This window comes from Pieris brassicae, chromosome 9 (assembly GCF_905147105.1).
Source record: "Pieris brassicae chromosome 9, ilPieBrab1.1, whole genome shotgun sequence".
NCBI classification, from domain to species: domain Eukaryota; kingdom Metazoa; phylum Arthropoda; class Insecta; order Lepidoptera; family Pieridae; genus Pieris; species Pieris brassicae.
In genome coordinates, this window is record NC_059673.1 from 18079979 (window position 1) to 18092031 (window position 12053).

At 33.0% G+C, this 12053-nt stretch overlaps 2 protein-coding genes across 2 annotated transcripts; one reads left to right on the forward strand and one right to left on the reverse strand.

Moving 5' to 3' along the window:
- Positions 1-268: 268 nt before the first annotated feature.
- Positions 269-2480, reverse strand: LOC123713939 (charged multivesicular body protein 1b). Its single transcript, XM_045667838.1, has 4 exons — positions 2441-2480; positions 2056-2300; positions 1570-1790; positions 269-1016 (listed from the first exon to the last, which is right to left on the reverse strand). The coding sequence occupies exons 1-4, from the start codon at positions 2460-2462 to the stop codon at positions 893-895; spliced, it is 612 nt and encodes a 203-aa protein (XP_045523794.1). The 5' UTR covers positions 2463-2480; the 3' UTR covers positions 269-892.
- A 1940-nt stretch (positions 2481-4420) lies between these two features.
- On the forward strand, positions 4421-10139 carry LOC123713937 (akirin-like). The gene is made up of 5 exons (XM_045667836.1): positions 4421-4844; positions 5940-6133; positions 6368-6493; positions 8107-8191; positions 9020-10139. The coding sequence occupies exons 1-5, from the start codon at positions 4670-4672 to the stop codon at positions 9028-9030; spliced, it is 591 nt and encodes a 196-aa protein (XP_045523792.1). The 5' UTR covers positions 4421-4669; the 3' UTR covers positions 9031-10139.
- Positions 10140-12053: the final 1914 nt, after the last annotated feature.

Genomic DNA, 12053 nt, shown 5'->3' on the forward strand with positions numbered 1-12053 from the left:
GCATTTCGTTTTCAATCATAGACAATGTGTAGGTAATATGTGTAAAAAGTAAATAACGTAATCACCATATAAGAAAATCAAAGATAATAAGAGAATCATCCAGGAGGTGGTGATCAAATAGGTTAAAATGTGGACTATCTTAAACACCCTTATTTAATGAATAAAACAATTCATATAACTGAAAAGTTTTTAATTGCATATAAATAGAACCCCTTCATAATATTATAATACACTTATTACAAAAGGAAAATAACAAAATAATTTCTTTTAATTCTATGTAAGTTTTTAGTTATAATCAGTAATGTGGAATGAAGTCACTATAGATAACTGTAAAAGGATGCATATATTTTACTAATTCCCATATAGACAATCATTTTATTTATCAAATAAATTGTTATTTGATATATTTTTATTATTGATAATAACTGCTTTAGACTCTTTATAATTAAAACAAATTTTAAGTGAAAAATTAGACATAATTTAACCTATTGGATAATTGTATACCTAAATTGTAAAGATTTTAGCATTGCAACTTTTTATACCTTAAAAGGAAAAAAATTAGTGCGCAGAACCAAACATTTTTATCTATAAGCTAAATATGCAATTATTACATAGTAGATTCATTTGTCCAGCCAGTTACTTTAGAGAATCTTTTTTATAGAATAAGGACTTTACTCATTTGTACTAAACTTTTAGAAGTCCAAATTAGTTGATTTTAAAATGGTTTTAATATTTAGATATAGGATATTTATATACACTGTTAAAAAATTTATAAATAGGTTGTTCCACAATACAACATGTGTAGTCCAAATGGTTTGGGTCTGTTGTAGACCTCATATTTTTATTGCCTGTATCACATAGTGGACTTAAAAAAGATCTGTACAAGTATATATTATTCAGCCTGTCTTAATCTAGCAAGTCTCTGTGTTAACTCATCTTGTTCCTGTGACACAACTGTTGCTGTTCCAATAGAGGTACTTGGTATTCCAGAAGGCAGTTCCATGTTGAGCTCCAAACTAAAATTAGATGGTTTTAGTTCAAACAATAAATACAGGGCTAACAATGTTTCCCATTTTAGAAATAATTTTTCTTCTTTATAGCTATTTAATATAAAATTAAGGTATGACTATAAGAAGTAGCATAAAGGGTGACCATAAAAGGAGGGTTGATTGTGATATACATTTTCATGAGATTATAAGTGAACCTGTCTTCTTTTTGTACTTGTAAGTCATTGTGCCTAGATAATTGGAAGCTTAAAAATTATATTAATCATAAGTCAATCCAAAAGGTTGTCTAGTTAATGATCTATTCTAGCCCTACAAATACACCCAATTCATGGTTAGAAAGGTAAATTAGTGGGCCTTTAGATGAACTAGCTATATTTTTTTCTATTGAAAATTGATGTGGGGACTTTCCACCACCACATATCAGAGGTGGTGTACCTTGCAAGATTTCCCCTAATGAAATGGTATGAAAATTTACTAAGATTGTGGTTAAAATTATCTATACTCTATAAACTATAAGACTTTAAAAAGAAAAGGAGGATGATGAACATCCAAAAAGGCATACCCAGCTTCATCTGCCACTTGCTGCAAAAGATTATCAACATCACCCTGAGGCACTGTAGTTGTTGTGGTTTGTGACATAGCATTCTCCATGTATGATGATTGTACATCAAGATCCTCAAACTGACTCTCAAATTTGTCCATTAGGTTTGAAATTTTTTCTAAATTCATTGATTTCATTGCTGCATCCATTGCTTTAACAACACCCGCCATTGATGTTGTGACCTAAGATAAAAAAGAACATGTTAAGTTATAATTTCAATCAGGAGAAATTAGAATACAAACATAAATTATCATACAACTTATGCTACAAAGAATATTTTGTGATTATGTATATACATTTAATATTATTTGAAATAAAGTTAAAAAGTAATAAAAGTAGTCCATAAAACCCAATAAAAAAACTATATATGGGCTCATTACTACATCCGATATTAGTTTTAGTCAAATTTGAAATAGTATAACTTTAATGAGTTCTTCTCAGTCATACCTTTCTAGTAGTAAGAGCTGTCTGCACTCTACTTGATACAGCATCAACTCTTGCAGACATGCGTAGATAATTAAGCGCCTGATTCTTTTGTCGTATTGCATTCTCTGCATGAATTCTAGCACCCTCCATATTACCCTTTTGTATTGCCTTCTTCGCCTTTTCTTTTTCAATTTTTTCTTCCTTTTCACATTTTTTTGAATTCCGTTCTAACTCCTTCACAGCAAATTTTAAATTAAATAAATGTTCTGTTTATGTGCGTTAAGGAATCCAATAACTGTAGAAATTAGGATAGGATTGAACTAGAACTATCAAAACATATGACTTACCTTTACCAATACCTAAATAATAAGTATAAAACAAAATAATGCTTCTTTAAAAAGGATACTTTCCATAGCGGATGATGACATTTCGTTCCCCAGTTTGACGGCTTTATATCAACTTTGGACAAAAAATCTCAGACTCAACGCCTTTAAGTGTGTAAATTACTAATTAACTTATTAGTTATTTAAGTTTCAATTACTTTGAATACTTTAATCAACTAGAAATGAGTCACAATTAACATAAATATAGTAATTCGTAATTGGCAAGTGTAAAAACTTCTATTAATTGTTGAGTAACAATGACAACTGACAATTTGTGTGTCGACCACAAACAACAAAAATGTGACTATATAGTCTGTTGAAATTATATATGTAATATGCATGTAAATAGATTAATGGGAAAAAAAGAGATTTGGTGGCTTATATCAGCTACAGTGAAGTGCTATTAAACAGCACACCGCAGTCGTAAATGGACTTTAGCTATTGCAGCTTTATCATGAAAGGCTTGGCACCAAGATAAACGGTATGTTAGAAATAGCTTACAGAGAGAACTGAATTTGAAAATAAAAGATGCTGGTGACCTGTGTGAAGGATGATGTATTTGGAAAGTCGCATACAAGAAAATTCGGCGTTACAGAGAAAATGTCTCCAGGTGAAAGAAGAGAAGTCTGAAGTACACAATAAACTACAATAAAAATGTTGACTGAAGTAAAACTGGATATATCAAGGAGTTTCTGAGTGACAACGGTGGAGAATTGGGTAACGGAAAACGTAAGAAGTATTTTTCGAAACTTTGAAATACATAGAAGATTGATGCCCTGAACAAAACGGATGCAGTGAACATGAAAATCGAACAATAGTTCAAGTTAGCAAGAGTTATGATGAGAAGTTGCCTAATAAATTATGGACTGTGGTGGTTAGGACAGCTGTTTACATATTAAACGTAACAGGTCCTACTTTTGTTGATAGCAAAAGTCCTTTTGCAAATTGGTTTAATTTATGGGTAATTGTTTGAATCTGTGGAGTATGGTGCTTATGACGAAGAAGTAGACATTGTAAGTATATATCAAATAACAGAATTTGGGAAATAAATCATTAATAAGATGTCCTAGTAGTTCAACAAGTAACGTAAGTAACTGAGGCTGATTCATGTTTGTTTAAACGAGAGATTACGTAGAGAGAAACGTAAAGAAGATTATTGTGGCTCTCGAGGATCTTATTGCTGCATTTGCAGATTGAAACCGTAGAGCGACAGTTTTATACCTATTTAACATGTTTGATTGTCTAGAAGCTTGGGAAAGCCAACCCATATAGATACCATAAAGGTTCAGTGGATTTAATGTACAGTATTTTTACGAAGCTTAGAGATTTGCCCATTTGACGATTGAATTATAATGAATAAATGTTCCTTAAAATCCCGATTTTCATAAACGCACAAAGCATATAAGATTACGGCATTTCTTCGTGCGTGAACTAGTAAGCGCAGGCGAACTTCACTTGGCAGAATTTTGTTTAAGGCAGTGCCGAGGCAACTCTATTCACTGTGGGCAGCAGTGATTATTATTAAAAATAGCTCTACAGCAAGAGAAGCTGTAAAGTAAAAATACTTCCTTCGTATGTTAATACATACATGTATTATATGTCATGTCATGTATCGGCATCAATTATGATGCCGATACTATTAAGAAAACTCTCGTAAAAATCTCTTGTACGAAATATTGTGTGCTTTATTAAAATGTATTTCTTTATTGCTTATGATCTTATTTTTCATACTGAAAGCCTGCTACAACTCTCTTACTGCACAGTAAAAACTCCCACTTCAAGTAAATCGATACCCGACATAGTGATATAAATTACAAACATATTTATTTTATAAACCATATTTTCACGAATTAAAATTTGAAATATAAAGATCGTAATATATTACATCCTGAATTTTTATGTACAACGTCCATAGTCGATATTGTCTGTCTATGTAGGCAGGTTATTGTGCTTTTCTCAACCGATGTCTATGGTCCCCGTCGCTGTAAATTATGACGTTGACGTAAGCTGTGAAGTTTGTTTTGGATTTTTGGATCTCGAGAATACAAGAAGGGAGCTGTGTTAAATTTTGTTCAAAAATCCGAAATATCAATTCGAATCCTTTATAATATTGTTTTAATCTTAGTTATTTTCAAATTTTGTTAAAGTTTTTTGTTACGATATTGCTATATTTTTGTAGAAATCTCTTATTGTGATAAATAAAAATTTAACCGTATAGTCATTAGTCAAAGGACGTTGGGCGTAAAAAGAAAATGGCGTGTGCAACTCTTAAAAGGAATTTGGAGTGGGAAGCTCAGCCTGCTAAAAGGCGTAGATGTTCCCCATTGACTGCAAGCTCAAGTACAAGTCCAAGTACAAGTGTACGAGTTGAGTCTAGAACCGGAGTATTTGGAGAAACACTTAGTGCATCTGTGAAAATGACTCCAGGTTTGTTTATTTTTGTTAACTTTTTTGGAATACAACGACTAATTTCTTTTCATGAACATGTAAATTTCAGTGTTAACTTCAATTATACTTAGGAATCAGCTGTAATATGATCGATGTTATTATTCATTAATTTTTATCGTGAAAGAGTGAGACAGGTAGCGATGACCGTTGGGCGTTTTGTCCGTGTTGTTTTTTTATTAAGTGAAAAGTTTGATCTAACAAAGAATGAAAAATCTTGCAATGCTTAATATTAAACTGGTTTACTCGATTTCTGCTTTTAGTATTGACTTAATCGCTATCAACCTTTAATGTGCATTTTTAATTATCATTTCTGTAGTTAACTCTTCACCATCATAATTTCGCTGTTTTGTTGTCTAGATTTACCATTCAGAATTAGTTATAGCAATACTATTACGCATATTTATTCTAGATGTTCATTTAAGCAGCTGAAAGTATGTGTAGTAGTTCTTTGTTGAGAAATTTTAAAAGAGGCTAGTCATTTAAAAATATTATATAAATAATTAAAAATTGCCTCAGTATATAATATTTTGTATTATTGAACATATTAAGGTTTAAAAGTAACAATGTAAGAGAATTTATTAATTAATGCATAAGATACACAAAATTTCTGCCCCTTCAGCATTGTGTGATTTTGTCAGTGGTGTGGTATTTATTAGTTTGTTTTATACACTTAGTGATTTACTACTATTAAATACTATAGAGAATGTTTAATTTAAAAGCAAAGGAAAATAATAAGGTTAAACATTATTACTAATTTATACTTTTAAATGGGACCTTGTAAAATTTCTCTGTATTGTTGTAATTATTTTATTGAATAAATTCTTAATAAAATCTATATAATGAAAGTTTATTCAAATATATTAAAAAATGAAGAGAAAAAATAAACTCATTGTCATGGTTAAAATTGTCTTAGTTGTACCAATTATGATATCCAATATTAATTTAAAAAAAAATTAGGGTTTTATTTTATTTGTTACAGTTTTACCTAAATAAGCCTAATCATTTTAAATCACACTTTGCTTACATAATTAAGAAGTTTTTATGCCAAATTTAAGGTAACAAATGTTATTTCAGAGCGTATGGCTCAGGAGATTTATGATGAGATTATTCGCTTACATCGTCGTCGCCAACTGCGTATGGTATCTGGCGCTGCTGCCTCCTGCTCAAGCTCCAGTGGCAGCGAGGGAGATGCTTCTCCACCACATGGATCTGCTCATTCTGAGAAGGGACGCACTATTAAACACAGAGCACTATTCACATTCAAACAAGTAAGTTTATAGCTGTGCTGTACTCATTATTAAAAATATTTTTAGCATGGCAAATGTTTTACATTTAAAAGTAATATTTTTATACTGTGCAGGCATTGTGATTATATTATGGCACCTAATATATTCTCAGTTCTCAAACAATTTCTTAATATTTTGAGATAAAAATATAAATTTGAATGTATGAAAATTGTTATGGATGGAATGGATTTGTTTGATTTTCTTGATAACCTGCAGGTGCGTATGATTTGCGAGCGCATGCTCCGCGAGCAGGAAGCGGCTCTTCGCGCCGAGTACGAGTCTGCTCTGAGTACTAAGCTTCATGAGCAGTACCAGGCCTTCGTGTGCTTTAACCTGGATCAAGTAAGTATTCTGAGAAAAAATACAAAAATATTAATTGTAACAGAGACCAGCTGCCATTATGTGACCAGTAAGATGTGTTATATCATAACTATATTAAAGAAGTAGAGATTGAATAAACCAATAATGTAACATATTTTCTAAGAAATTTGCATCAAATTGAACCAAGATTCGGCACAATTATATTTATGTTTTTTAGAACAACAATATAGAAACAATGAAGATGGGACCTTTTATATTTATTTCAATCAAGCAAGCTTAGCGTGTGAAGAGTATAAAGTTCCACAACCTTCCAATCGACGTGTTTCACTGTTATTTGTCTTATAATTCGCAGCAAATAAACCAGGACTATCTTGTCAAACCAAGTCTTCAAAAAAATTATCATTTTGTATGTTCAAAGAAATCTTCTCACTAGTATTAAATGAAACTGATTTCGGAAGGGGGTGCACATAGCGAGCAAAACATTTCAAGAAATTTTTTAAGGATACTAAAACCTTTAGTTCACTAAAGCATCTCTATATGTCTGTAAAATTATCATGATGCCATTTTTTACAACTTTTCCAAGGCTTTTGACTTTGTCCATCAGGAAATCCTAATCGTAAAGCATTGGCGAAAAAGCGCTTTAACTGATGGAATCATACCTGAGCGATAGAATTCAAAAGGTAAATGTAAATGGAAAGATATGACGGGGATCGTCTGTTACTATGGTACACCCGTGCAAGGCTCCATACTTGGTCCCTTCTTATTCTTAGTCTATGACCTACTTTTTCTTGTAAAGGAGATGGTATTGTTTGCTGATGACCCATCGCTTTTATTTATAGTGAAACGACGAAATCCATCACTAGACAATGTAAACACTGACATCTCCAGTGTAGTTCACTGGTTAATTACAAATAATCTTAAGCTAAACGAAAAGAAGGCAAAACTACAAATGTAAAAAGAAGTAATTCTCAAATAGTAATTAAAGATGAGTAAATAGACTTTGTTGATAATGCGGTGATCTTGGGAATTACTTTAGATTACAGTCCAGTGGGGCCTACACATAGAAGGTCTTCGAATAGGCTAAGCTCTGCAGCGTTCGGATGAGAATACGGCGAAGCTCGTTTATTTCAGCTATATTCATAGTATTATGTCATATGGTGTTATGCTGACATTAAATCTATATTTGTAGTGTAGTGGCTTTAAGAGCGAGCATATTTGAGAATTTTTTGTATATGTAGACATCTTAAAACAGAATAGTAGCCTCCATAATTATAGTAATAAAATCTAAATTAGTACACCAACCACAATGCATGCAGCCAAAACGAGTAATTCATTCCAAGGCAATTGTATACGTTTTTTTAATAAAATCCCTAGTGAGATACGAGTTACTACAAAAGTTATTTGGGGTCAAATTTGAGGATTTTTGAATTTTTCGCGAAAACAAACGAATTATTAATTACTTAATTATTAACTGGCAGTAAATGTAAAATAACATTTCAATATGTATTTCTATTATCTATCTTTTATATGTAATATCGTTATTTTTGACGTTGATAAGTATTGTGTTACCTATATGAATAAATGAAATTTATCATTTCTCTCAGACTCATTTAAATTGAATGACATTGTAACAGGTGCAGAGCCGACCGCCGCCTGCCACGTGCATGCCGCTCGGGATGGACGCCGAACATCACATGCATCAAGATCTTGTGCCCAGCTGTGAGTCAACACACATATGATAATATTTAATAATAAATTTATACATAAACAGTCAGTTCACAATACAAAAAGTACCGAAAAATACGGTACTACATAATAGTTTTTTAAATGGTGACGGACATTAAAAATAAAATGTAAGTCCATAAATAATAACACATCATATCCATTTATTTATACTTTGTTACCATAATATAAATAATTATACTAATAAAAAAACAACAAGTAAGTAGTTTACATAAGTTATTAGGCAACAGGCGGCCTTATAGCTAACGAGCAATTTCTTCCAGGCAGCCCAAATATGGGACAATAAAAAAAAAATAATAAGTATAAACAGACATGTAAAAGCTCTGCCTAATGTTATTTGACTAACAATTGATATATATAAGTAATAGCTAATTACGAGGCAGAAAAATCATCAATAAAAAGATTTTTAAATATATTACCATATTACATACATACATACATACCATTGCAGCTTTGTAACACTTGGTTGAATTTTTTCAAAGGTTGCTATCAATTTAAACACTTTGTGATTTTGTTGGAATTAGATTATATCTATAGCGTTTTGCTTCCAAGCAATGTGTGCTACTCGAAATTTGGAAACTAAAGTCCTATCCAGATTATGAAAATTGGTTCAGTAGTTTGGCGAATAAGGGTGAATATAATAATGCACCTAATTAATAACGTTAACATGCATTTGAAGTCAGTTTAATTGTTTACCTTTTGTGAAATAATTGTATTTTGATTTCCAATCGGCAGTCATGGGATTGGTATTTTCAACCCTTAGTATACATATATATATATATACAAAATGTATTTTTGTTTCAGATCTGTCCTAATAACATGAGCGATTGAGGGCTGCAGTTATATCAAGACAAACATATTTTGGTATATGTGAATATTATGGGTTATCATAACGATAACCGTTTAAGACTTGTGATTGCTAGCGGAACTCGCCTGCCTACAACTCGCCATGTCTACAGTATTATCTTAATTTCCGTTTGAAATCGACATTGTCATGATTTATTCGAGAACATCTCTCAATCACTAAGACATTGTTAACTTTGAACATCATTTTCAAGTGTCCTGATGGAAAATGTATTCAATTTTGGTGTCCGAACTTGTTGCCATGGTAACGAGTTCATTCCATAAGCAATGGTAACGAATACCATAACTGTAATCCAGATGTTACAAGCCTGTCAAAGCTACCTAAATCAAAAGATGATTAGTCCCTAGCAGCCGAGTTCTGTAGCTAACTTCATGCCACATACATAAATTAGCTTATAATGCTTTAGGTAAGATTTGCTGCGTAATTGTGTTCATAGACTGACAAGCGATAATTTGGATTGTTTAAAACAGTGGTAGACATTTGTTTACCGATAGACTTAGTACACAAAATTCACACAGAGTGCCTAATACGATCCTTTCTCCCTTCATTGTTAGCCATAATTTTCGTTTATTATAGTCTGGCGATAATTCTGCTGTTGATCCGACTTAATTCAGCCCCGACTCGATTTGTGATTAGTCAATTCTGTTTGAAACACCAGAAGTATCGCCATTATGTCGAAATATAGTTCTAGTTCTTAAATTAATTTTTTTTTTCGTGAACCAATAAATGCATCGGACAATGTCCGTCACTGGCATTGGGATTTCTGAAGATCTATGAAATTTGTTTCACCTCCTTAACAAAGGCTTTAGATTATTTGACTTAGCTTTATTTATATAAGTTATTTCTCGATAATTTAATATGTGAGGATAAAACGCACCACGTTATTGGGCTTCTTTTTTTATATTATTGTTTAGTTAGTGACAATTTATTGAATACGAAAAGGATTTAATTTGTTACCAAGCATGTTCAATAAAAATTAGGATAGGTCTTTTTTAAATTGTATTATCCGCTCATTACTAGTAGATTATTGGCGTTTAAGAACTGAAGAAAATAAACTAGCTAAACACCAATAAATTGTTTTTTATTTTTTCAATAAATACCACTGCTTATACTTTTTAGATTTGAACTGTTTTGAATCAAGTTTGTAGAAGGAGCCACCAATCCTCCAGCCTCGTGAACGTCAATTTTTCTTTATTGGATTTGATGATTTTCCCCTTCTGGTATATCTAAGAAGTTATGTTTCATTAAAATCGGTTCAGTAGTGTTTGAGATATAATAAAATGTACATATGTAGTACCTATGTTAATAATGATGCGTATTTATTTTTCGAACAAATCAAAAGGAGGGCAACTGGCGGCCTTATCGCTTTCGAGCGATCTCTTCCGGGCAACCACTGAGTGAAGAAAAATAAAAATGTATTAAATTACATAAGATAGGCAAGTAGTGCAAAAATACATGTTATACACATTTATTAAAACAAAAACTAAACAGGAATAAAATATTAAAGATACATTAAAGAGTAAAAAGACACATAAATCACGATAATTTAAGATAAGTCTCACGTCAGTTAGTAGTTAGTAAGAAAGTTAGGGATACGATGAGGGCAGGTTATGTTTGTACACAAGAAATTTAAAGGAAGATAGAGAAGGAGCTAAGCGAATAGGGACGGGAAGTGACTTCCATAGCCTAACTGCAGAAACCTTAAAGGAATCGCCAAGGAGTTATGAGATGTGATTTCAAGGGTAGTTTTCGGAAGAGCGTAAGCTATAGTTATGCGCTCCCAAAAATTAGAAATTTAAGGAGTGATACTCGCCCTTCCCCTTTTACAATTTTAACTTAATCAGGTCAATTGGTCAGTCTTTTCATCTTCCATTAACTCCAAGATAGCTGCGCCCGCAGTTTTTGCTGAAAACTGCCTATCTTCATACAATGATTTTTTCATCTTCCTTACCTCATCTGCCAGTTTACGTATCCCACTCAAATCTTCAAAACAAAGGGAAATTTGTCCTTGGTCAGAATCGAAAAAGAAGCATCTTTGCATGACCTTGAAAAACTTTAGTCTACCAACAAGCTTCTGCAGCTGCTCGCAAACTTTTAAGAATAAAAAGAAACATCTTGGCTGGCATAAGTTTTGTGAGAGCATGTGCCAGCCTGGTACCACTTCGTCTGTGGTTTGGAAACAGTTCAGAAGATTGCGGTGTTCCCTCTATTGTTATGATGTCCCTTCTAATAATCCTTCTAGCTGGGTTACCTAAATTGGCTCCTCCATCATTCCCTTTCTATGATTGTCTTCCTTATAAGTATAATTCTTAGAATTTTTTTAAGCGACCGCTTCTTCATCATTGTCCTCCAATACTCTTCACATACCATCTTCTCCAAATTACGATGCTTATCTTCTCTCACGATGCCATCTAGTACAAGTAATGTTCCATGTCTATTACACAGTTTTGATAAACTTTCTCGTCTTCCTAATCCCGTTGAAAATTTCCCTAGTAACCCAATGTTATCACATAGTTAAGAAGCCCTCATTTTTGATCCTAAAATAATTTTAAACTTTGGAATTGAAAAAGAATCCCCCCAAACTTGCAGGCGGCGGGACGTGACGACCCCATCGCCCACTGGTGAAATAACCTGTGACAGAGGTTATTTCACCAGCGCAATCAGTCAATCCCTTCCTAGTGGGAGTGCCATGCTGTTGCCTCCTGGCTTCAGCCAAACGGGCAGGCACGACCGGGGCAGTACCACTGTCTTTCAGAAAACCGGCGTAAAGTGATACAAAAGGTTCGCCTTCTTGTACTCGCGTTTCGTGCGGTGAGAAAGATTCCCGGAGCCCATCCCCCCCCCTCTACAAGAAATATGAAGGTGCAGAAGAATCAGAATCTACCCCAGGGGGGTACCACACGCGCTTGCGGTGGAGAACCCCCTCTGGGCGTCCACCACTGGGACACTCAGCACCCGGTGGTGGACGCACAG

Bases quoted from the DNA above. Each gene is read 5' to 3' on its own strand.
- LOC123713939 (XM_045667838.1), bottom strand. From the start codon at position 2,462: ATGTCATCATCCGCTATGGAAA. The intron at 2,301-2,440 runs GTATCCTTTTTA...GCACATAAACAG, and splicing joins GTCATCATCCGCTATGGAAA to AACATTTATTTAATTTAAAA. The intron at 1,017-1,569 runs GTATGCCTTTTT...ATCTAATTTTAG, and splicing joins CAAGTGGCAGATGAAGCTGG to TTTGGAGCTCAACATGGAAC.
- LOC123713937 (XM_045667836.1), top strand. From the start codon at position 4,670: ATGGCGTGTGCAACTCTTAAAAGGAATTTGGAGTGGGAAGCTCAGCCT. The intron at 4,845-5,939 runs GTTTGTTTATTT...ATGTTATTTCAG, and splicing joins ATCTGTGAAAATGACTCCAG to AGCGTATGGCTCAGGAGATT. The intron at 6,134-6,367 runs GTAAGTTTATAG...GATAACCTGCAG, and splicing joins CACTATTCACATTCAAACAA to GTGCGTATGATTTGCGAGCG.